The sequence below is a fragment of the Coregonus clupeaformis genome, chromosome 13, assembly GCF_020615455.1.
Source record: "Coregonus clupeaformis isolate EN_2021a chromosome 13, ASM2061545v1, whole genome shotgun sequence".
In the NCBI taxonomy this organism is placed as follows: domain Eukaryota; kingdom Metazoa; phylum Chordata; class Actinopteri; order Salmoniformes; family Salmonidae; genus Coregonus; species Coregonus clupeaformis.
In genome coordinates this window covers 33,406,330-33,428,380 of record NC_059204.1, presented here as the reverse complement: position 1 = coordinate 33,428,380, position 22,051 = coordinate 33,406,330, and the positions used below count along the sequence as shown (strand labels likewise).

The window sequence follows — 22,051 nt, the reverse complement described above, 5'->3', positions numbered from 1 at the left end:
CCAGAACAACAGCAAAGGACCTTGTGAAGATGCTGGAGGAAACAGGTACAAAAGTATCTATATCCACAGTAAAACGAGTCCTATATCTACATAACCTGAAAGGCCGCTCAGCAAGGAAGAAGCCACTGCTTCAAAACCGCCATAAAAAAGCCAGACTACGGTTTGCAACTGCACATGGGGACAAATATCGTGCTTTTTGGAGAAATGTCCTCTGGTCTAATGAAACAAAAATAGAACTGTTTGACCATAATGACCATCGTTATGTTTGGAGGAAAAAGGGGGTGTTGCAAGCCGAAGAACACCATCCCAACTGTGAAGCACGGGGGTGGCCGCACCATGTTGTGGGGGTGCTTTGCTGCAGGAGGGACTGGTGCACTTCACTAAATAAATGGCATCATGAGAAAGGAAAATGATGTGGATCTATTGAAGCAACATCTCAAGACATCAGTCAGGAAGTTAAAGCTTGGTCGCAAATGGGTCTTCAAATGGACAATGACCCCAAGCATACTTCCAAAGTTGTGGCAAAATGGCTTAAGGACAACAAAGTCAAGGTATTGGAGTGCCCATCACAAAGCCCTGACCTCTATCCTGTAGAACATTTGTGGGTAGAACTGAAAAAGCGTGTGCGAGCAAGGAGGCCTACAATCCTGACTCAGTTACACCAGCTCTGTCAGGAGGAATGGGCCAATATTCACCCAACTTATTGTGGGAAGCTTGTGGACGGCTACCCGAAACGTTTGACCCAAGTTAAACAATTTAAAGGCAATGCTACCAAATACTAATTGAGTGTATGTAAACTTCTGACCCACTGGGAATGTGATGAAAGAAATAAAAGCTGAAATAAATCATTCTCTCTACTATTATTCTGACATTTCACATTCTTAAAATAAAGTGGTGATCCTAACTGACCTAAGACAGGGAATTTTTACTAGGATTAAATGTCAGAAATTGTGAAACTGAGTTTAAATGTATTTGGCTAAGGTGTATGTAAACTTTCGACTTCAACTGTGTGTGTGTGTGTGTACACACACACACACACACACACAGTGCATTCGGAAAGTATTCAGACCCCTTGACTGTTTCCACATTTTGTTACGTTACAGCCTTATTCTAAAATTGATTAAATTATTTTTTTCCCCTCATCAATCTACACACAAGCAAAAACTGGTTTTTCTAAATTTTTGCAAATGTATTACAAATAAAAAGCTGAAATATCACATTTTACCTAAGTATTCAGACCCTTTACACAGTACTTTGTTGAAGCACCTTTGGCAGCGATTACAGCCTCGAGTCTTCTTGGGTATGACGCTACAAGCTTGGCACACCTGTTTGGGGAGTTTCTCCCATTCTTCTCTGCAGATTTTACATTTTTACATTTACGTCATTTAGCAGACGCTCTTATCCAGAGCGACTTACAAATTGGTGCATTCACCTTATAGCCAGTGGGATAACCACTTTACAATATGTTATTTATTTATTTTTTTATTGGGGGGTGGGGTAAGGGGGGGATAGAAGGATTACTTTATCCTATCCCAGGTATTCCTTAGAGGTGGGGTTTCAAGTGTCTCCGGAAGGTGGTGAGTGACTCCGCTGTCCTGGCGTCGTGAGGGAGCTTGTTCCACCATTGGGGTGCCAGAGCAGCTAACAGTTTTGACTGGGCTGAGCGGGAACTGTGCTTCCGCAGAGGTAGGGGAGCTAGCAGGCCAGAGGTGGATGAATGCAATGCCCTCGTTTGGGTGTAAGGACTGATCAGAGCCTGAAGGTAAGGAGGTGCCGTTCCCCTCACAGCTCCGTAGGCAAGCACCATGGTCTTGTAGCAGATGCGAGCTTCAACTAGAAGCCAGCGGAGTGTGCGGAGGATCGGGGTGACGTGAGAGAACTTGGGAAGGTTGAACACCAGACAGGCTGCGGCATTCTGGGTGAGTTGTAGGGGTTTAATGGCACAGGCAGGGAGCCCAGCCAACAGTGAGTTGCAGTAATCCAGACGGGAGATGACAAGTGCCTGGATTAGGACCTGTGCCGCTTCCTGTGTAAGGCAGGGTCTTACTCTCCGAATGTTGTAGAGCATGAACCTACAGGATCGGGTCACCGCCTTGATGTTAGCGGAGAATGACAGGGTGTTGTTCAGGGTCACGCCAAGGCTCTTTGCACTCTGGGAGGAGGACACAATGGAGTTGTCAACCGTGATGGCGAGATCATGGAACGGGCAGTCCTTCCCCGGGTGGAAGAGCAGCTCCGTCTTGCCGAGGTTCAGCTTGAGGTGGTGATCCGTCATCCACACTGATATGTCTGCCAGACATGCAGAGATGCGATTCGCCACCTGGTTATCAGAAGGGGGGAAAGGAGAAGATTAGTTGTGTGTCGTCTGCGTAGCAATGATAGGAGAGGCCATGTGAGGATATGACAGAGCCAAGTGACTTGGTGTATAGCGAGAATAGGAGAGGGCCTAGAACTGAGCCCTGGGGGACACCAGTGGTGATAGCACGTGGTGTGGAGGCAGATTCTCACCACGCCACTTGGTAGGAGCGACCTGTCAGGTAGGACGCAATCCAGGAGTGAGCCGCGCCGGAGATGCCCAACTCGGAGAGGGTGGAGAGGAGGATCTGATGGTTCACAGTATCAAAGGCAGCAGACAGGTCTAGAAGGACAAGAGCAGAGGAGAGAGAGTTGGCTTTAGCAGTACGGAGAGCCTCCGTGACACAGAGAAGAGTAGTCTCAGTTGAATGACCAGTCTTGAAACCTGACTGGTTTGGATCAAGAAGGTCATTCTGAGAGAGATAGCAAGAGAGTTGGCTAAAGACGGCACGCTCAAGAGTTTGAGATCCTCTCAAGCTCTGTCAGGTTGGATGGGGAGTGTCGCTGCACAGCTATTTCCAGGTCTCTCCAGAGATGTTCGATCGGGTTCAAGTCCGGGCTCTGGCTGGGCCACTCAATGACATTCAGAGACTTGTCCCAAAGCCACTCCTGCGTTGTCTTTGCTGTGTGCTTAGGGTCTTTATCCTGTTAGGTGAACCTTCACCCCAGTCTGAGGTCACCCCAGTCCAGAGAATCTTGTTTCTCACGGTCTGAGTCTTTAGGTGCCTTTTGGCAAACTCCAAGCGGGCTGTCATGTGCCTTTTACTGAGGAGTGGCTTCCGTCTGACCACTCTGCCATAAAGGCCTGATTGGTGGAGTGCTGCAGAGATGGATGTCCTTCTGGAAGGTTCCCGCATCTCCACAGAGGAACTCTGGAGCTCTGTCAGAGTGACCATCGGGTTCTTGGTCACCTCCCTGACCAAGGCCCTTCTCCCCCGATTGCTCAGTTTGGCTGGGCGGCCAGCTCTAGGAAGAGTCTTGGTGGTTCCAAACTTTTCCCATTTAAGAATGGAGGCCACTGTGTTCTTCGGGACATTCAATGATGCAGAAATGTTTTGTTACCCTTCCCCAGATCTGTGCCTCGACACAATCCTGTCTCGGAGCTCTACGGACAATTCCTTCGACCTCATGGCTTGGTTTTTGCTCTGACATGCACCGTCAACTGTGGGACCTTTATATAGACAGGTGTGTGTCTTTCCAAATCATGTCCATTCAATTGAATTTACCACAGGTGGACTCCAATCAAGTTGTAGAAACATCTCAAGGATGATCAATGGAAACAGGATGCATCTGAGATCAATTTCGAGTCTCATAGCAAATTGTCTGAATACTTATGTAAATAAGGTATTTCTGTTTTTAATTTTTAATACATTTGCAAACATTTCTAAAAACCTGTTCGCTTTGTCATTATGGGGTATTGTGTGTAGTATTATTTAAAATATTATTTAACCAATTTTAGAATAAGGCTGTAACGTAAAAAGTCAAGGGGTCTGAATGCTTTCTGAGGGCAGCAGCCTCTAAGGTGCAGAGTTGAGTAACCTAGTGATGGCTATTTAAGTCTGATGGCCTTGAGATAGAAGGTGTTTGTCAGTCTCTCGGTCCCAGCTTTGATGCACCTGTACTGACCTCGCCTTCTGGATGATAGCGGGGTGAACAGGCCGTGGCTCGGGTGGTTGATGTCCTTGATGATCTTTCTGGCCTTCCTGTGACATCGGGTGCTGTAGGTGTCCTGGAGGGCAGGCAGTGTGACCCCCGGTGATGCGTTGGGCAGACCGCACCACCCTCTGGAGAGCCCTGCAGTTGCGGGCAGTGCAGTTGATACAGCCCGACAGGATGCTTTACATTGTACGTCTGTAATAGTTTGTGAGGGTCTCACCTGTCTTAAAGATATGTGGGTTTTTGGTAACGGAATTACAAGGCAATGATTCTTAAACTTGCAGAAGAATTGTTCCAAAACTAAATATAAGTGTTGATTAGTTGGCAGGGGTCTTTACTTCAACATTATTGTGTTTTGATGTGTTTCTAATACCTTTTAAAGACTTTTTCTGGTAGATGTTTTCTAAGACCTCTTTTCCATCTGTTTGACCAGAAATCAAAGCCTTAGCTTATTCAAACGTTTTAAGATAGAAAATGGTTGAGAAGCGTGTATATGCCTTAATTTCCAAAGAATAGCTTTCATTTGACACACAATTCCTATGAACTTCACGTTGGTGCTCGTGGGTCATTTTACATGGAAATGACCTAAACCAACTGTGCCACCCACAGGGTCTCCCAGAGATGGCCGAGCAGAGGGCGAAGGGGAGTGGGGGCGTCTGGGCGAGAGGGGTGTTGGGCTGGAGGTTTTGAGGGTGTTCCATGGGAACGCGAGCAGCGCGGATACAGGGCGGGTGGGCCTGGCCCCTCTCTGGCCCTGGCAGTAGGGGTTCACAGACAGACAAGTGACCCCTGGAGACCCGGAGTTGTGATTACACCCGCGCCGCTACAATAACACACACATCTATGTTGTATAGCAGCAGAGCTACTGGTTTTTCTGCTTTTTGGTTGGCTCCATTTCCTTGTTTTCAAGAGGAAGGAAACCAACCATTCTCTGTGGAAACATTCTGCTGTCCTTTTTAAATGTCTCTCAATGAATTAGAGGGACATTCAATCTGCATACTGTGAGAAAGAAAAGTCAGCATTCATTAGCTTACATACAGTTTCTCTAAAGTCTAACTCAAATGACAAGATCACAAGTCTTTTTTTTTTTTTTTTTTTTATAGGAGAAACAACCGGAGCAGTGAGGCTGCTTCATATGCATGTGAAGCTCTCTGGTATGTCTGAGTGTTGAGGATAGTGAGATGACGTGCTGTACTGCTGTGAGTGCGTTGGCAGGTATTTGGCTCAGGTCAGTCGGGGGCTCTCTGGGGTCACCACGGTTTCCTAGTGTGTCAGTTTGTCAGTGTGGTGAGCAGAGAGGGAGAGGGGCAGAAGTGTCATGGTCACTGGATCAGCCTCACCCCCCCACCGGATATCCCCTCTGGAGGGAAGAACCCAACCCAACACTATTCCTGTTGAATGGAAACCTTTTACTGACTGACTATGCATGCATTGAGACTTCCATTGTGGTTTCTTTGATATCGCCATTTAATTGCCGGTCGTTAACCCCATCACGTAATCTCTAGCAGAAGTCAGTTACTTCACAAATCATTGAGCTTTGACTATCACCCCCCCCCCCCCATCCCTTTTATTGATCCAGTTACAAAGGAAGGGTATATTACTTAACTTTCAAAGTTTACCAGTAAACTACCAACATTTTTGTATCTTTTCAAGGATTTTATGTATTTTAGCACACAACATCTAGTGGCCCTTTAGGGTACTTCAGATTTTTACAGGTGTATGTAATTATCTCTGGTAAACTACCGGTAGGTTTACAATCGTACTAGAGACCCAACCCTGGGAAGTGGAACCCCTCAAAGAGAAGTAGAGGTGAAAGTTAAAGATTGTGTGTGAAGTCTCAAAGATGGGCAGAGTGAGTCTCTCTGAGTGAGTCTTGAGTCTCTCTGAGTGAGTCACTCTGAGAGACTGAGACTGACAGAGAGAGACTGAGAGTACGAGAGGGGAAATAGAGAGAGTAAAGGAGGGGGGTGTAACAGCAGGAGGGTAAATTCTTTGAGCCCAGCCCACTAGATACCACAATACCAGGGTAGGAGCGAGCGAAGGAGTGTTAAATGACTGTGTGTTTAGAGCTCTGCAATCATCCAGAGACGAGCACAGCTGATGTGTGGATTACCACAGCTTTTCTCACTGGAGCCGTTTTTGGAAAATGGTGGGCTTTCTTCTTCTTCAGCTGTTGAAGCCGGTAAGCAACCATATCGACTGCATGCTTGTATTATACTGTCTTGGCAGCCACTCTCTTAGTGGGTTGTGTGGGTTGTGTTTGTCCCAGTCTCTCAAGACTGTAACATTTGAATTGGAGATGGATGTCCGTGTGTAGATCATGTGATCAGTCTTATGGCTGGTTCAACAGAGTACTGGATCTCCACTTCCTGACGATGTGTTGATGATTTCTCAATTAATTATCTCAGAAAGTTGCTCTAATTACTTTTGGACAGTTATGTTTTGATAACATTACTACACAGATCATACACGTAACGCTAGCGAGCCAGCTAGCCAGACAGCTAACGTTAGCTAGCTAGCTAACAGTATGCTTTAACTTGCAATGAAAACAACTTTCTGACTAAATTTGAAACGTATAATATCTGAAAATGTAGCTAGCAAGACTCTCTTACCCATACACATGGATGAACGCTTCTCCATCTCTGTCACGGATGCCACGGTTGCCCTTAGTTTGAAGATGTAATCCAGACAGGTGTTTTCTACAACAGCCTTCTGTGTTCTCTTTTCGACTCCCTCCGCATTTGCAATCAAATGCCTGAATTGTCTGTCTCCTTAGCTATCATACTCTGTTTCCACTGGGCATTCCACTGATTTTAAAACTCGGTCCTCCAGAAAGTGGAGAGCCTTAGCAACAGTTGTGCAGTTCTTCGGGATATCTTTCAAAAAAGCCGCTTTAGAAAGGATTACCTAATACATACTAAGCAGCTCATGGTATAGACAGAAGCATGCTACATGGCAGACCAATCCGAACTCATCTCTCGGCATTTCCAGCCCATCCATTATCTCAGCCAATCATGGCTAGCGGGAAGGTTCCTGTCTTTTTCTGTGGCTAAACCAACTAGGCTTGTAATTTAACAATTTTATTAGTATTTACAGATGGCATACATGTTTTGTTTTTAAGGCACATGAAAGTTCACATGTTCCAGAAGGCATTTCTGCCAAGAAAATGCATTTTGATTAAAAAAATTTTTTAAATGCCTCTCCTGTGAAGTAGTGACGAGTGACATATGCCTAGTTTCCTGAAACATCTTGATGCCTGTCGTGTTTCTCTGGATAGCTGTGTTTGACTTTTGCTGTTCCCATAGGAGCCTTTCTGACAGTGTTTTAAAGTTCTTATAAAAAATCTCGTTAACATTCTCTCCAGTCAATTTTTACAAGGTCCTTCACACATACAAATATAATTTTACGACCGCATCTGGTGTTGTTACTTGCTGGAGTTCTGTAATGTTAATTTAATAAGGTTCCTTTTTGTCTTCTATGGTATTATTACTTGAATGTTTCCTCAACTGTTCCAATAAGCTGGCCAGGCAACCTCTGACTTTCTGACCACCCCAGATGTTGCGGCACCCCACTTCTAAACAACACTCTAACTGGACTGTATTCAGAGGGTTGTGAAATCATCTGAAATCATAGTGGTTGTGTTTGGTGCTGAACTTGTTTACGCTTGTTTGAGAAGTAAGAGTTTTATGGTGTTATTATAGAGTAACTTCTGCAAAAGCAGGAAGCCAAGAGAGCAGACATTTTCCAATGGGGTTCTGAGAGGTCATGACTGTGCTAACGACCTTACAGTTAGACTTGTTTCTACATGAAGACCTCTGCTCACAAAGCACTTCAGGTCTACCCTCTGAAGCTGCTCAGTTTGTTGCTGTAAGACATGGTGAAGGTCCAGTGGGTGGAGAAATTAAACACTTAGACCGGCAGGTTGTTTGATCTGCTACGAGCAGAGATAAAGACAACAACCTTCAGCACTAAAGCAAAAGAAACAGGCCCATATTGTAGTGAATACTCTAGACCAGGAAAAACATATCTCAGTTCCAGAGAACTCAAAGAAAAACAGATCTACACAGTAATCAGTGTCTCTTCCCTACGTGTGTGTGATGCTCCTCTCCAGGGGAGACCCAGTGCCTGGTGGTACTGCAGTCTCTCAGCACCAGGAATGCCCCACTACAGATAAGAGAAACTGAGAGAAATAACTAATCACCAGGGGAGCTGTTAAAAATATATTTCTGTGTAATTAAATGGTCCTGTCATGGGTTTGCGGGTGCTGTGTTGGGACCCTCTCATCACAATGCCAGGAAGATGGGTTGATAAATCAAATATCAAATCAAATGTTATTGGTCACATACACATATTTAGCAGATGTTATTGCGGGTGTAGCGAAATGCTTGTGTTCCTAGCTCCAAAACATGCAGTAATATCTAACAATTGAGTTTTACATGTGGAAATCATTTGTCTTGAGGTTGATATGTGGAAAGTCATCCAAAAATGTGGAGTTCCTTTCTTTGGACACTGTTGAGTTCTGTAGGGATTGACATTAGCTAAGGGTTGCTCTATTGTCCGGGGCAAGGGACCTGAGCAGTTACGCAAGTTCAGTCTGAATGCAAAGAATTCCAGTAGTCTGGTCCTTCTGGGTCCTCTCCGGTGTGTAGGTCAATACTTTCAATTTCCGGGCAAGTGATCATAGGGCATCTAAGGGCAACAACAACATCCTCCTGACTTGCCCAATGGGAGAGTGCCTTTCAGACCGTAATGTCAATCCTTGGTTCTGCTTTCGTGACTGGCTGATGAAACCCTATCACACCTGTTTATTGCATTAAGCCGCCAGATCCCACATTTATTATGATTTTGGCTGGGTTCTTCCAGACACAGGCCGATATAACCAGATGTCTGAGGTCAGCTCCACCCATAACCACTTCTGTTGTCAGCACAGTTGGTCCATGAATAGGGCCTCAACATATTATGTAGCTGTCTGAGTGTTGCGTTGGAATGCAAAAGTTGGTCATTAATGAACTAAACCCTCATACTTGTCTTTTCATACTAGCACTGACTTTGCTGAAAGCTACTTTATTGAGGAAAAAATGGACTTGCTATGACTGTATGTGATACGTGGTTGTCTCGCCTAGCTATCTATGTCACATCTGCTAAATGGCTAAAATGTAAAATTCATGACATGCCATCACCATTGATAGATTTGCTCAGTAATTGACATATTGTACAATCACTTGAAACTGTCACTCATGTTTCAGACATGACCTGTGTTGTTGTTCTCTCCCCGCAGCGATGGAGCACCTGGTGAGTGAGCTGAACATGCTGCTGAAGCTGCTGGACCATGAGAGTGTGAGCACGGCCACAACGGAGAAGATGAGCGCGGTCCGGAGGCTGCTGGGGCAGCTGCAGCCATCAGGTGTGTGTGTGTGTGTGTGTGTGTGTGAGAGGGCAGGGAGAGAGAGAGAGAGAGGGCAGGGGGAGAGAGAGAGAGAGAGAGAGACTTTACATTCTTTTCTCTGTTAAAGTGAATGGATCAGACTTCACATACATGAACACTTCCCTTTACGGAAATGGCACCAGCTTTGTGGAATCCCTGTTTGACGAATTTGGTGAGTTAAATATCAAATCTGTATTATTTCATATGAAAGAATAATTACTTTCTAGACAATACTAGTATAGAGTAACAAATGATATAATCAGTCATTCTTAAAATATTCTTAAATGATTTGTATATTCCATTGTCCCAACAGACCTGCATGAGCTCAGAGCCTCCCCAGAAGAACTCAAGGAACAGGTAGAGGAGGAAATCTCCAATATACCGCCGTCGAAAGTAAGAGGCATTTTGACAATACTGTATAATTGCATCATAACTTTGTTTATAACACATTTGTTATTGAATTTGTCCTACCTTTAACCCTTTCCCCCAGAGTCCCACTGACACCCCCCCTCCTCTGCCAACCCCCCCTCCTCTGCCAACCACCCCTCCTCTGCCAACCACCCCTCCTCTGCCAACCACCCCTCCCCCAGAGGACTATTATGAGGAGGCGGTGCCCCTGAATCCAGGCACGGTGACCCAATACATCACCACCAACATCACCACACGCAGTGAGTACTCAGTCACACATCCACATCACCACACGCAGTGAGTACTCAGTCACACATCCACATCACCACACGCAGTGAGTACTCAGTCACACATCCACATCACCACACGCAGTGAGTACTCAGTCACACATCCACATCACCACACGCAGTGAGTACTCAGTCACACATCCACATCACCACACGCAGTGAGTACTCAGTCACACATCCACATCACCACACGCAGTGAGTACTCAGTCACACATCCACATCACCACACGCAGTGAGTACTCAGTTACACATCCACATCACCACACGCAGTGAGTACTCAGTCACACATCCACATCACCACACGCAGTGAGTACTCAGTCACACATCCTCCTCACCGTCAACTATTAATAACCACTTGAACTCACTGTGCACACTCGGTACACATTTTACATTTACATTTTAGTAATTTAGCAGACGCTCTTATCCAAAGCGACTTACAGTTAGTGAGTGCATACATTTTTCATACTGACCCCCCGTGGGAAACGAACCCACAACCCTGGCGTTGCAAGCGCCATGCTCTACCAACTGAGCTACAGGGGACTACACAACACAGGAGACTTGAGGGGAGGACGGCTCATAATAATGGCTGGAATGGAGTGACTGGAACGGTATCAAGCACATGCTGCGTTTGTGTCAATACCATTCCATCCATTCCGTTCCAGCCATTACTATGAGCCCGTCCTCCCCAGTTAAGGTGCCACCAGCCGCCTGTGCTACACACTCTTATTGTTGGGTGACCACTAATCCGTTACCTATTCATAACTACCTATCCATAACCACCTGAACTCAGTGTCCATACACACTACACACTCTTATTGTTGGGTTAGCACTAATCCGTTACCTATTCATAACTACCTATCCATAACCACCTGAACTCAGTGTCCATACACACTACACACTCTTATTGTTGGGTTACCTCTAATCTGAATTCTCTGTCCCCTGCTTCCTTCTAGTCAGCTCAAGTCCCCCGAATTCCATTGAAGATGCATATTATGAGGATGCTGACAACAACTACCCCACGACCCGACTCAATGGACCGCACAAGAACTCCTGTGAATATGAATGAAATCATAGCACCCTGTTGAGATGAATGTGTACTTGATGGTACATTTGCGTGTTTTGAGGGGAGGAGGAACCTTCTTATCCGTTATCCTTTGTTGTTTTCCAGACGCTGATTCCGATGCGCTGAGCAGCTCCTATGAGTCGTATGATGAGGAGGATGAGGAGGCGAAGGGTCAGGACAGGACTAGTCGGCAGTGGCAGTCAGAGGAAAACTCTGCGGGCCCCATGAAGGACTGTCGTATCTGCGCCTTTCTGCTGCGCAAGAAACGCTTCGGCCAGTGGGCCAAACAGTTGACGGTCGTCCGTGACAACAGATTACAGGTAGGGCGACTGGGCCTTTTCTGCGGTCTGTTGAATGTGTTTATTATTAAAGTTTTATTTTACATCAGGCCTGATCTAATTGAGACACATTTAGATATTAGGAGTGATATGCAGTAAAGTATTTAAAAGTCACTTGTAGTATAAAATTAAAAAAACTACTGTGTATCTTCCTCTGCAGTGCTTCAAGAGCATCAAAGACAGAAGCCCTCACATTGAGCTGCCGCTGAACCTGTGTAACGTCATCTACGTCCCCAAAGAGGCGCGCCGCAAGAAGCACGAGCTGCGTTTCTCCCTGCCTGGGGGAGAGGCCTTGGTGCTGGCTGTCCAGAGCAAGGAGCAGGCGGAGCGATGGCTCAAGGTGATCCGGGAGGTGGCCAGTCAAGCCAGCAGCAGTGATGGATTAGAGGGCTCGTCATCTCCAATGATCCAGAGAAAGATAGAGCTGGACAAGGTGGGTCTCCCTTCAGTAACCCTGCTAGATACCAGACTCACCCTATAGGCCTGTAACCCAACAAAGACCTCTGGGTCTGCACTGCCCAGACCCTATGGGCCCCTCGTCCTGTTTTACTCAAACTGACTCCAACAATCTGGGACAGCTATGCTTCACATCCACATACTGCACATCACCATGCTACAGTAAATAACCAGACAGAATGAAAACAGTTCAGTAAATAACCAGACAGAATGAAAACAGTTCAGTGAAGAGACGGACAGGTCAGACAGACATCTTCCCTGTTTGACTGTGAATAGTCTAGCAATCAGCAACTGAAACTCCACATAGAGGAAAACGGAGCGATTTTATTATAGCCTAAATGTATGGCTTTGGACAGACGGACTCTGGAACCCATTTCAGGATTATTCTAAAACGGTAATGTTTTTTCAAGCAGTGTACCACAGTGTATGTCCTAGCAGGAAGTCTTTCTCTCATTGCAGCGTCTGTGTGTGTGTGTGCGCGTACATGGATGTGTGTGTGTGTGTGTGTGTGTGTGTGCCCCCACTAACCTAATTATCCCCCCCCCCCTTCCCCTCTTCTGTCTAGTTACTAGGAGCTGACAAGCACACCTCCGACTCTGACAGCGTGGCCACTGGTGACAACCTGCCCTCTGGTCAACTCCGTGACAACTGTGAAGGTTAGGCCACAATCTGCCTCAACATACCTGAACCTCCCTGGGTGTCTGGTTTCTTCTGTTCTACTGTTCTACTGTAGCTTTGTGTTTACTCGTCTGCATTCTGATAGTTCCAACGCTGTGAAAGACCACTTTTAGATACTCGATGTAAGGAGGATCCTTATTTTTTTATTATTTTAGAACCATTTTTAAACTGTGAGGCACAGGCCCAAGCAGATGGAAATCAAGCACTACGTAGGGCAGTGGATTTGTCACCCTGAAAACATAATGAATGAGAAAGTAAAGTGATCCATGTTCTTGAGTCAGAAGAGGGGTAAACGTTTTGGATGTTTTACCTAAAGCACATAAAAGACAGAGGAAGTGGGGCCCGGAGAAGAACCATCCTTCCTGCCCTCTTCCTGCCTTTGTCTCACAATGACATCATAGGACATACGTACACAGGGCAGAGAGGTAGCGCCTGGTCGACGGGGCACTGCGACTTCAAAACAAAAAATGTTGAAGCACAGAACTACATTTGCCTACATTGTTTGATTGCCAATAGAGTGTGCCACATTGGAACGTGAGCTTCCAGTAAATAGCTAACTTAAACAGGCCCTACATGATCTAGTAAATTACTGTTTTGTAATCGACTCTGTGCTGACTCCGGTGTGTTTCTGTTCAGGGAAGGGGAAGAGGGGGGCGTTTTCAGAGCTGACGGGGTCTATGAGCAGAGCGGCTGGACGGAAGATCACCAGGATCATCAGTTTCTCTAAGAAGAAGCCTCCTCTCCCAGGAGACACTCTGTCCTCCTACCACCATGACGACAACCCCCGCTGTGGTGAGCACCGTGCATCCATGCCATATTTGACATATTTATCCCTCAGTCGTAATCTCTGGGCTGGTATTTAGGCTTAATGATCAGTTCTCTGCGGTATGTTACTACTTGTCTTTTGTCTTCCCACCTTTTAGAAGCTGTTATTTTCATTTTTACTGCTTCATATAATTACCTTTTTATGGAAAGTATTTATGTATTCCAATCCCCCTGTCCCCAGGTTATCTGAATCTACTGGTGAGGCAGTGTTGGAGGGAGAGATGGTGCTGTGTAAGGAGTGGAACACTGTACCTTCACAAAGACCGGGGTGACCTGCGTACCCACGTCAGCGCTGTGGTCCTCCATGGGGCTGAGGTCGTACCTGGACTAGGGCCCAAGCACCCCTTTGCCTTCCGCATCCTGCAAGGAGGCAACGAGGTGGCTGCCTTGGAGGTATGTGTGTGTATATGTAGCCCAATGTGTGACATTTTCTCCCCTATTACAGACATAAATCTCTTGACCAGTCTCTCCGGTCTGTCTCGTGGGTTCTAGTCCCCTTTGGGATCAGTGCCATGTGGTGATTGATGTAAGTGTCTGTGTGTGTGTACAACAGGCCAGCTGTTCAGAAGAGATGGGCCGCTGGCTGGGGGTTCTGCTGGCAGAGTCTGGCTGCGCCACCACCCCAGAGGCCCTGCACTACGACTATGTAGACGTGGACACCATCACTAGCATCACAGACGCAGCAAGACACTCCTTCCTGTGAGTCTTGAGGCTGGGGTAATTTCCAAATATTTCCAAATACATTTTTAAGGGGAGTACATTTCTAATGCCAGACGGCGTCAATGCTTATGTCTCTTTCCATCCTCTTCCTGTCCCATAGATGGGCTACCTCATCCAGCAGCGCCTCCACAGACTCCAGAACCTATGACGAGGTTCCTTATGAGAGCATATTGGTAGGAGATACAAATACTAAACATGATTTAACTTGTCATAAGTTGACACATTATAATGACACTTGAATTTCATTTCATTTTGAAAGGTGGAAAGCTCCACACCCTTTTCTTGTGGGTAGGAAACCACATTTCAAGAAAAACTGGTTAACCAAACCCTATCGGCTGTGCATGAGACGGCAATATATCAACAACCTCTTCACTGTAGAAGAAACCCAGGCTTCCTTTGGTTGAGATTTACATCTAATGAATCCCCAACTCTGTGTTCACACACCATAACTGCAGCTGGAGTCCTAAGGATCCAGTTGATGAATGATCTGTTCCTACATCCTCCCATATCTCTCCACAGAATCAGGGAGTCGCAGGCCTTTTTATTCTAGAGCAGTTTGAAGGCCGGCTGAATGCCGATAGGCTCCTCTGTGGGTATGTGGGAGGGTAGATAGCGCTCCAGGGATGAGTTCTGATGAGCGTCTTTCAGAGCAGTAAGGAACAGATCGAAATGTACTGAGCGGAGGTGTGGTCCAAAATAGGGAAGGGTTGTCAAACAATTTTTCTTGCTTTGGGGAGGGTTGTGTGTTTTTTATTATGGGGCACAGGGGAGAGTAGTGTGTTTTTTGGGAGGACATGGGAGGGTAGTGTGGTTTTTGGGAGGACATGGGAGGGTAGTGTGTTTTTTGGGAGGACATGGGAGGGTAGTGTGGTTTTTTCCCTGGTTTACATTCACTCTCCTGCTTGTATTTTCCCTATAAACAACGGCTTGACTTACTTTTGATATTACCCTAATGAAGGTTAGAAACATTTGTGAAGGTTTGGTATGGTGTGGCTATTATGAAGCTTTAGATACTGCAGGCCTATGATGAAGGCAGTGAGCCCAGGCGCTCCAACTGACTCCCACAGTTGAACTTGAGGTGAGGAAGACTGTTTCAGGACTACCAGAGTTACTCCTATAATATAATGCTTATCTTTATACAAAATATTCAGATCGAAAATGAACAAATTAGCCTCCTCCTGTACGTCTATATCTGTATAGCAGATGCAGTAGCCATCTGACATAAAGAAATGCATGTCGGTGTCGTAGCATGCCACCGGCATATCTCTATCTCCAGTGGTATAAAGTACTTAAGTAAAAATACTTTAAAGTACTATTTAAGTAGTTATTTGGGGTATCTGTACTTTACTTTTTCTATTTTTGACATTGTTTTACTTTTACTCCACTACATTCCTAAAGAAAAAAATGTAATTTTTACTCCATACATTTTCTCACACCCAAAAGTTACATTTTGAATGCTTAGCTGGACAGGAAAATGGTCCAATCCACACACTTATCAAGAGAACATCGCTGGTCATCCCTACTGCCTCTGATATGGCGGACTCACTAAACACAAATGCTTCATTTGTAAATTATGTCTGAATATTGGGGTGTGCCCCTGGCAAAAAAAAAAAAAGAACATTGTGGCGTCTGGTTTGCTTAATGTACTTTTTAGACTTTTACTCAGACTTTTACTGGGTCACTTTTACGTGAGTAATTTTCTATTAAGGTATGTTTACTTTTAATCAAGTATGACAATTGGGTACTTTTCCCACCACTGTGTCTCTCTCTCTCTCTCTGGGGTTAGGCCTAAGCTTCTCTTCCTTTTATTTCTATATTCAGACCCCTTCACTTTTTCCGCATTTTTTATTTTTTTAATCCTCATCAATCTACACACAATACCCCATAATGACAAAACAAAAACAGGTTTTTAGACATTTTTGCAAATATATTACAAATAAACTGAAATGCTACATTTACATAAGTATTCAGACCCTTTACTCAGTACTTTATTGAAGCACCTTTGGCAGCGATTACAGCCTTGAGTCTTCTTGGGTATGACGCTACAAGCTTGGCACACCTGTATTTGGGGAGTTTCTCCCATTCTTCTCTACAGATCCTCCCAAGCTCTGTCAAGTTGGATGGGGAGTGTTGCTGCACAGTCAGGGCTCTGGCTGGGCCACTCAAGGACATTGAGACTTGTCCCGAAGCCAATACTGCGTTGTCTTGGCTGTGTGCTTAGGGTCGTTGTCCTGTTGGAAGGTGAACCTTCGCCCCAGTCTGAGGTCCTGAGCGCTCTGGAGCAGGTTTTCATCAAGGATCTCTCTGTATTTTGCTCCGTTCATCTTTCCCTCGATCCTGACTAGTCTCCCAGTCCCTGCCGCTGAAAAACATCCCCACAGCATGACACCACCATGCTTCACTGTAGGGATGGTGCTAGGTTTTCTCCAGATGTGACGCTTGGCATTCAGGCCAAAGGGTTCAATCTTGGTTTCATCAGACCAGAGAATCTTGTTTCTCATGCCTGGCCTAACTGAGCAATCGGGGGAGAAGGGCCTTGGTCAGGGAGGTGACCAAGAACCCGATGGTCACTCTGACAGAGCTCCAGAGTTACTCTGTGGAAATGGGAGAACCTTCCAGAAGGACAACCATCTCTGCAGCACTCCACCAATCAGGCCTTTTAGGTAGAGTGGCCAGATGGAAGCCACTCCTCAGTAAAAGGCACATGACAGCCCACTTGGAGTTTGCCAACTGTGGGACCTTTATATAGACAGGTGTGTGCATTTCCAAATCATGTCCAATCAATTGAATTTACCACAGGTGGACTCCAATCAAGTTGTAGAAACATCTCAAGGATGATCAATGTAAACAGGATGCACCTGAGCTCAATTTGGAGTCTCATATCAAAGGGTCTGAGTATTTATTTATTTTTTTATTTTTTTGCAAAGATTTCTAACATCCTGTTTTCGCTTTGTCATTATTGGGTATTGTGTGTAGATTGATGAGGAAAATGTGTATTTAATAAATTTTAGAATAGGACTGTAACGTAACAAAATTTGGAAAATGTTAAGAGGTCTCTCATACAGTGGACACCTAAGCCTTTGCATGCAATGCCCTGATACATTTAGTGGTGAAATCTCTGATAGTTGAACCGTGAGGCGGACAATTATTATTTTAGGAACGTAGCCCAAAAATATATTTAAAAAAATTGGCTATAGTTTTACATTTTCTACACATCAAAACACAAGGAATAGTATTTTTGTAATTTGCTATAGGCTGTTTTTAAGGACACGTAAATGTGGCTCATTTTGCCAACATCCCTCGTTTATTGATGGCTCTGGCTGCACCAGGTTGGATCTTGAATGCATATGGATGTCCATAACATTTCTCAAATGTCCGATAAATTTAAATCTTCCCTGTCATGTTGTCCGGCGCTAAATTCTCCTAAAAGAAACTCTGAAATGGCATATTGTTTTTATGAAGATTTTTGAATATTCACTTGAAAACCTGTCGCCAATTGGATGGAAACCTAGCTATAGACTCCCTAAAGACTCTGGCAGGTGCGCCAGTCCAGTGTCACCTTGATTATGCTGCACATCATGGTTCACCAGCAGCCCCAAACGTCTAAAGAATAAGCTACCAGCCAAACAAACTTGTAAGAATTTTAGTTAAACTCCCCCCTCATACTCATCTGGAGGTTGAGCATTTTCTCATCTCTCTTTCTGTAATGTGTCTGTATCTATGTAATTGTATATGTACAGTGGCTTGCGAAAGTATTCACCCCCCTTGCCATATTTCCTATTTTGTTGCCTTACAACCTGGAATTAAAATGGATTTTTTGGGGGGGTTGTATCATTTGATTTACACAACATGCCTACCACTTTGAAGATGCAAAATATTTTTTATTGTGAAACAAACAAGAAATAAGACAAAAAAAACAGAACTTGAGCGTGCACAACTATTCACGCCCCCAAAGTCAATACTTTGTAGAGCCACCTTTTTCAGCAATTACAGCTGCAAGTCTCTTGGGGTTTGTCTCTATAAGCTTGGCACATCTAGCCACTGGGATTTTTGCCCATTCTTCAAGGCAAAACTGCTCCAGCTCCTTCAAGTTGGATGGGTTCCGCTGGTGTACAGCAATATTTAAGTCATACCACAGATTCTCAATTGGATTGAGGTCTGGGCTTTGACTAGGCCATTCCAAGACATTTAAATGTTTCCCCTTAAACCACTCGAGTGTTGCTTTAGCAGTATGCTTAGGGTCATTGTCCTGCTGGAAGGTGAACCTCCGTCCCAGTCTCAAATCTCTGGAAGACTGAAACAGATTTCCCTCAAGAATTTCCCTGTATTTAGCGCCATCCATCATTCCTTCAATTCTGACCAGTTTCCCAGTCCCTGCCGATGATGCTGCCTCCAACATGCTTCACTGTGGGGATGGTGTTCTCGGGGTGATGAAAGGTGTTGGGTTTGCACCAGACATAGCGTTTTCCTTGATGGCCAAAAAGCTCAATTTTAGTCTCACCAGAGTACCTCCTTCCATATGTTTGGGGAGTCTCCCACATGCCTTTTGGCGAACACCAAACGTGTTTGCTTATTTTTTTCATTGAGCAATTTTTTCTGGCCACTCTTCCATAAAGCCCAGCTCTGTGGAGTGTACTGCTTAAAGTGGTCCTATGGACAGATACTCCAATCTCTGCTGTGGAGCTTTGCAGCTCCTTCAGGGTTATCTTTGGTCTCTTTGTTGCCTCTGATTAATGCCTGGTCCATGAGTTTTGGTGGGCGGCCCTCTCTTGGCAGGTTTGTTGTGGTGCCATATTCTTTCCATTTTTTAATAATGGATTTAATGGTGCTCCGTGGGATGTTCAAAGTTTCTGATATTTTTTTATAACCCAACCCTGATCTGTACTTCTCCACAACTTTGTCCCTGACCTGTTTGGAGAGCTCCTTGGTCTTCATGGTGCCGCTTGCTTGGTGGTGGTGCAGACTCTGGGGCCTTACAGAACAGGTGTGTGTATATATACTGAGATCATGTGACAGATCATGTGACACTTAGATTGCACACAGGTGGACTTTATTTAACTAATTATGTGACTTCTGAAGGTAATTGGTTGCACCAGATGTTATTTAGGGGCTTCATAGCAAAGGGGTGAATACATATGCACGCACCACTTTTCCGCTTTTTATTTTTTTTAATTCTTTGAAACAAGTTATTTTTTTCATTCCACTAAACCAATTTGGACTATTTTGTGTATGTCCATTACATGAAATGCAAATAAAAATCCATTTAAATTACAGGTTGTAATGCAACAAAATAGGAAAAACGCCAAGGGGGATGAATACTTTTGCAAGGCGCTGTACTTCTGTAAAAAATAGGGACTAGGATGGAAATAAATATAATAATTCCCCGATCACTTAAAAACATCTTTGTGTACTGTAGATATGTATTATTAAAGCTGACAAATAAAATCAATCAATCCAAACTGTGCAGCGGACAATTGATGAATGGAAAGAGACATCTGTTACAAAACACCAAAACGTTTAATGACATTCGGAGATTGTCAAGCCAAGCCTTCGATACTGGGTAAGTCTACAAGGTAGGGAGGGATGTTTTTTCTGTTTGTCCAGATTGACAGTCTATTTATTGTGGTGTTGAAAAAGCAAACCATGATAATGAAGTGGCTGAAGTCGGTATGCTTTGTTTATTGGTTGTGTTGTGTATTGGCACAGAAACCTGTTGGTGGAAAATGTGTTGCATATATTTTATAGAATTATAGATATGGCATCAAAATGTTGAAAATCTGATTTCCCCCCTAGCTGATCATTGTCTGCAGCCGGCTCTGATCGTAGTGTAATGAAACAGGCAGGGAGCGTGAGCTCGTCTGTGGTGGTCAGAGAACCCTCAACATTCTGGCCCGTAGCCCTGCGTGGCATCGACTGTACCACAAAAGCATGCTGGAGTGGCAAAGTCGATATCCACGTTTATTAACACAGGGTCGCTACAGTTCTTATTTTTGGCTGTAAACATTATTTTGAGTTAATTCTATGAGGGGGGGAGGATATTCCATTTATTTTACAGTCCAAGAGGAGGGTCGTGAAAAATATTTTTTTTATGTTGGGGAGGGGGGTGCATTTCTTCTTTTTTTTGACACCTTGAGTTGGACCAGCCCCTTCCCTGCTCTACCCTTCCCTGCTCTACCTTTCCCTTCCCAGCTCTATCCTGCTCTACCCTACCCTGCTCTACCATTCCCTGATCTACCTTTCCCTTCCCAGCTCTATCCTGCTCTACCCTTCTCTGCTCTACCATTCCCTGCTCTAACTTTCCCTGCTCTTCCCTGCTTTATCCTACCCTTCCCTTCTCTACCCTTCCCTGCTTTATCCTACCCTGCTTTATCCTACCCTGAACTACCCTTCCCTGCTCTACCCTGCTTTATCCTACCCTGCTTTACCCTTCCCTGCTCTACCCTTCCCTGCTGTACCTGACCCTGCTCTACCCTGTTTTATCCTACCCTGGACTACCCTTCCCTGCTCTACCCTGTTTTATCCTACCCTGGACTACCCTTCCCTGCTCTACCCTGTTTTATCCTACCCTGGACTACCCTTCCCTGCTCTACCCTTCCCTTCTCTACCCTTCCCTGCTCTACTCTACCCTGCCTTACCCTTTCCTACCCTTCCCTCCACAGCAGCCAGAGGAGCAGGTGCCCAGACCAGGAGCTCTGGTGAAACGCCACTCTTCTTTCTCCAGCAGCAGAGAGACCGAGAAGGTGGAATCCCTAGTCACCATAAAGAGACATGGCTCCAGTAAGTCTCCAGAAGGTCAGCCAAGACTGTGTGTGATGCTGGGAAGAGAGGGGGGAATTTTACATTACCTCGTCTTTTTAGATGATTCCTAGAATAAACCTAATATTATTTATCAATGTATTTTTGTTGTTTCTCTACCTTAGATGTGAATCCGCATGTATCGGGGAAGTATGGCAAAACACGAGCAGAGGACGACGCCAGGAGGTACCTGAAGGAGAAAGAAGAGATGGAGAAGGAGCGAGAGGTCATCAAAAGTGCCCTGCTTGTATTACGCAAGGAGAGGAAAGAGGTGAAGGAACAACTGAAGGACGCTACAGGTAAGACAGTAAAACAAAATTGAATTTATTGTATTGAATTTCTTTTAAAATGAGAGAGCATGTTTTTTTGCGTAGATTACTGGCGCCACCTACTGCTTGGCCACAGTATAGGAATTATTCACTCCGACATATTGAGGCGCTGTGGAACCTAACAAATGAATGTGTGTATGTGACTGTGGTCAGGTAAGCAGCAGAAGCAGCTGGAGAAGCGTTTGGCCCAGCTGGAGGAGAACTGCAGGGGGAAGGAGGGGGAGCGGGTGGATCTGGAGCTGCGTCTCACTGAGGTGAAGGAGAATCTAAAGAAGTCGCTGGCTGGAGGGGTGCTGGGGCCGCCCACAGAGAGCAAACCCCCCAGAAAGGTACCTGGCTCACTTGAACTCCTACTACATCACAAAGAATTTTATCAATTCCAGACCATGGTTTGTCTTTTAGAGTCTTTACTCATTAACAGATATTCTCAACTTCTCTTTCCTCATGCTGTATGTCCAGGTTCAGATCAGTAAATTTGATCATCTATACAGCGAGGCATCCATGCCAGTAAACTGTGCTGCTGAGATGCGGAAGCGCCCCCTATCTGTCTATGCATCTGGCAGGGGGAATGTCATGCAGAAAGCCAAGGTAGGCAGTCATCAAACAAGATCCAAGGCACCCATTGACCTGATGTACCTGTTCTATCAAGTAGCACTGTGTCTCAATGTTCAGTAACAAAATCAGACTAACAAACTTACAGCAAGATCAGCCCCCAT

General features: G+C 45.1%; 1 protein-coding gene across 3 annotated transcripts in view; it reads left to right on the top strand.

Moving 5' to 3' along the window:
• afap1l1b (actin filament associated protein 1-like 1b) overlaps positions 1 to 22,051 on the top strand; it is a 33,926-nt gene that overhangs the window by 10,661 nt on the left and 1,214 nt on the right. Inside the window, exons 1-17 of one of the 3 annotated variants that reach the window (XM_041893529.2) lie at positions 6,044 to 6,193; positions 9,290 to 9,415; positions 9,525 to 9,608; positions 9,750 to 9,829; positions 9,927 to 10,104; positions 11,085 to 11,183; positions 11,300 to 11,514; positions 11,693 to 11,965; positions 12,554 to 12,644; positions 13,303 to 13,458; positions 13,673 to 13,884; positions 14,045 to 14,190; positions 14,312 to 14,384; positions 20,871 to 20,988; positions 21,132 to 21,305; positions 21,489 to 21,664; positions 21,795 to 21,923. In XM_041893529.2, the coding sequence (XP_041749463.1) occupies positions 6,112 to 6,193; positions 9,290 to 9,415; positions 9,525 to 9,608; positions 9,750 to 9,829; positions 9,927 to 10,104; positions 11,085 to 11,183; positions 11,300 to 11,514; positions 11,693 to 11,965; positions 12,554 to 12,644; positions 13,303 to 13,458; positions 13,673 to 13,884; positions 14,045 to 14,190; positions 14,312 to 14,384; positions 20,871 to 20,988; positions 21,132 to 21,305; positions 21,489 to 21,664; positions 21,795 to 21,923 (2,412 nt within the window). In that variant the 5' untranslated portion in view covers positions 6,044 to 6,111. Of the gene's footprint in view, positions 1 to 6,043; positions 6,194 to 9,289; positions 9,416 to 9,524; positions 9,609 to 9,749; positions 9,830 to 9,926; positions 10,105 to 11,084; positions 11,184 to 11,299; positions 11,515 to 11,692; positions 11,966 to 12,553; positions 12,645 to 13,302; positions 13,459 to 13,672; positions 13,885 to 14,044; positions 14,191 to 14,311; positions 14,385 to 20,870; positions 21,004 to 21,131; positions 21,306 to 21,488; positions 21,665 to 21,794; positions 21,924 to 22,051 lie in introns of those variants that run through there. The other 2 variants (XM_041893528.2, XM_041893530.2) reach the window with 2 other exon arrangements.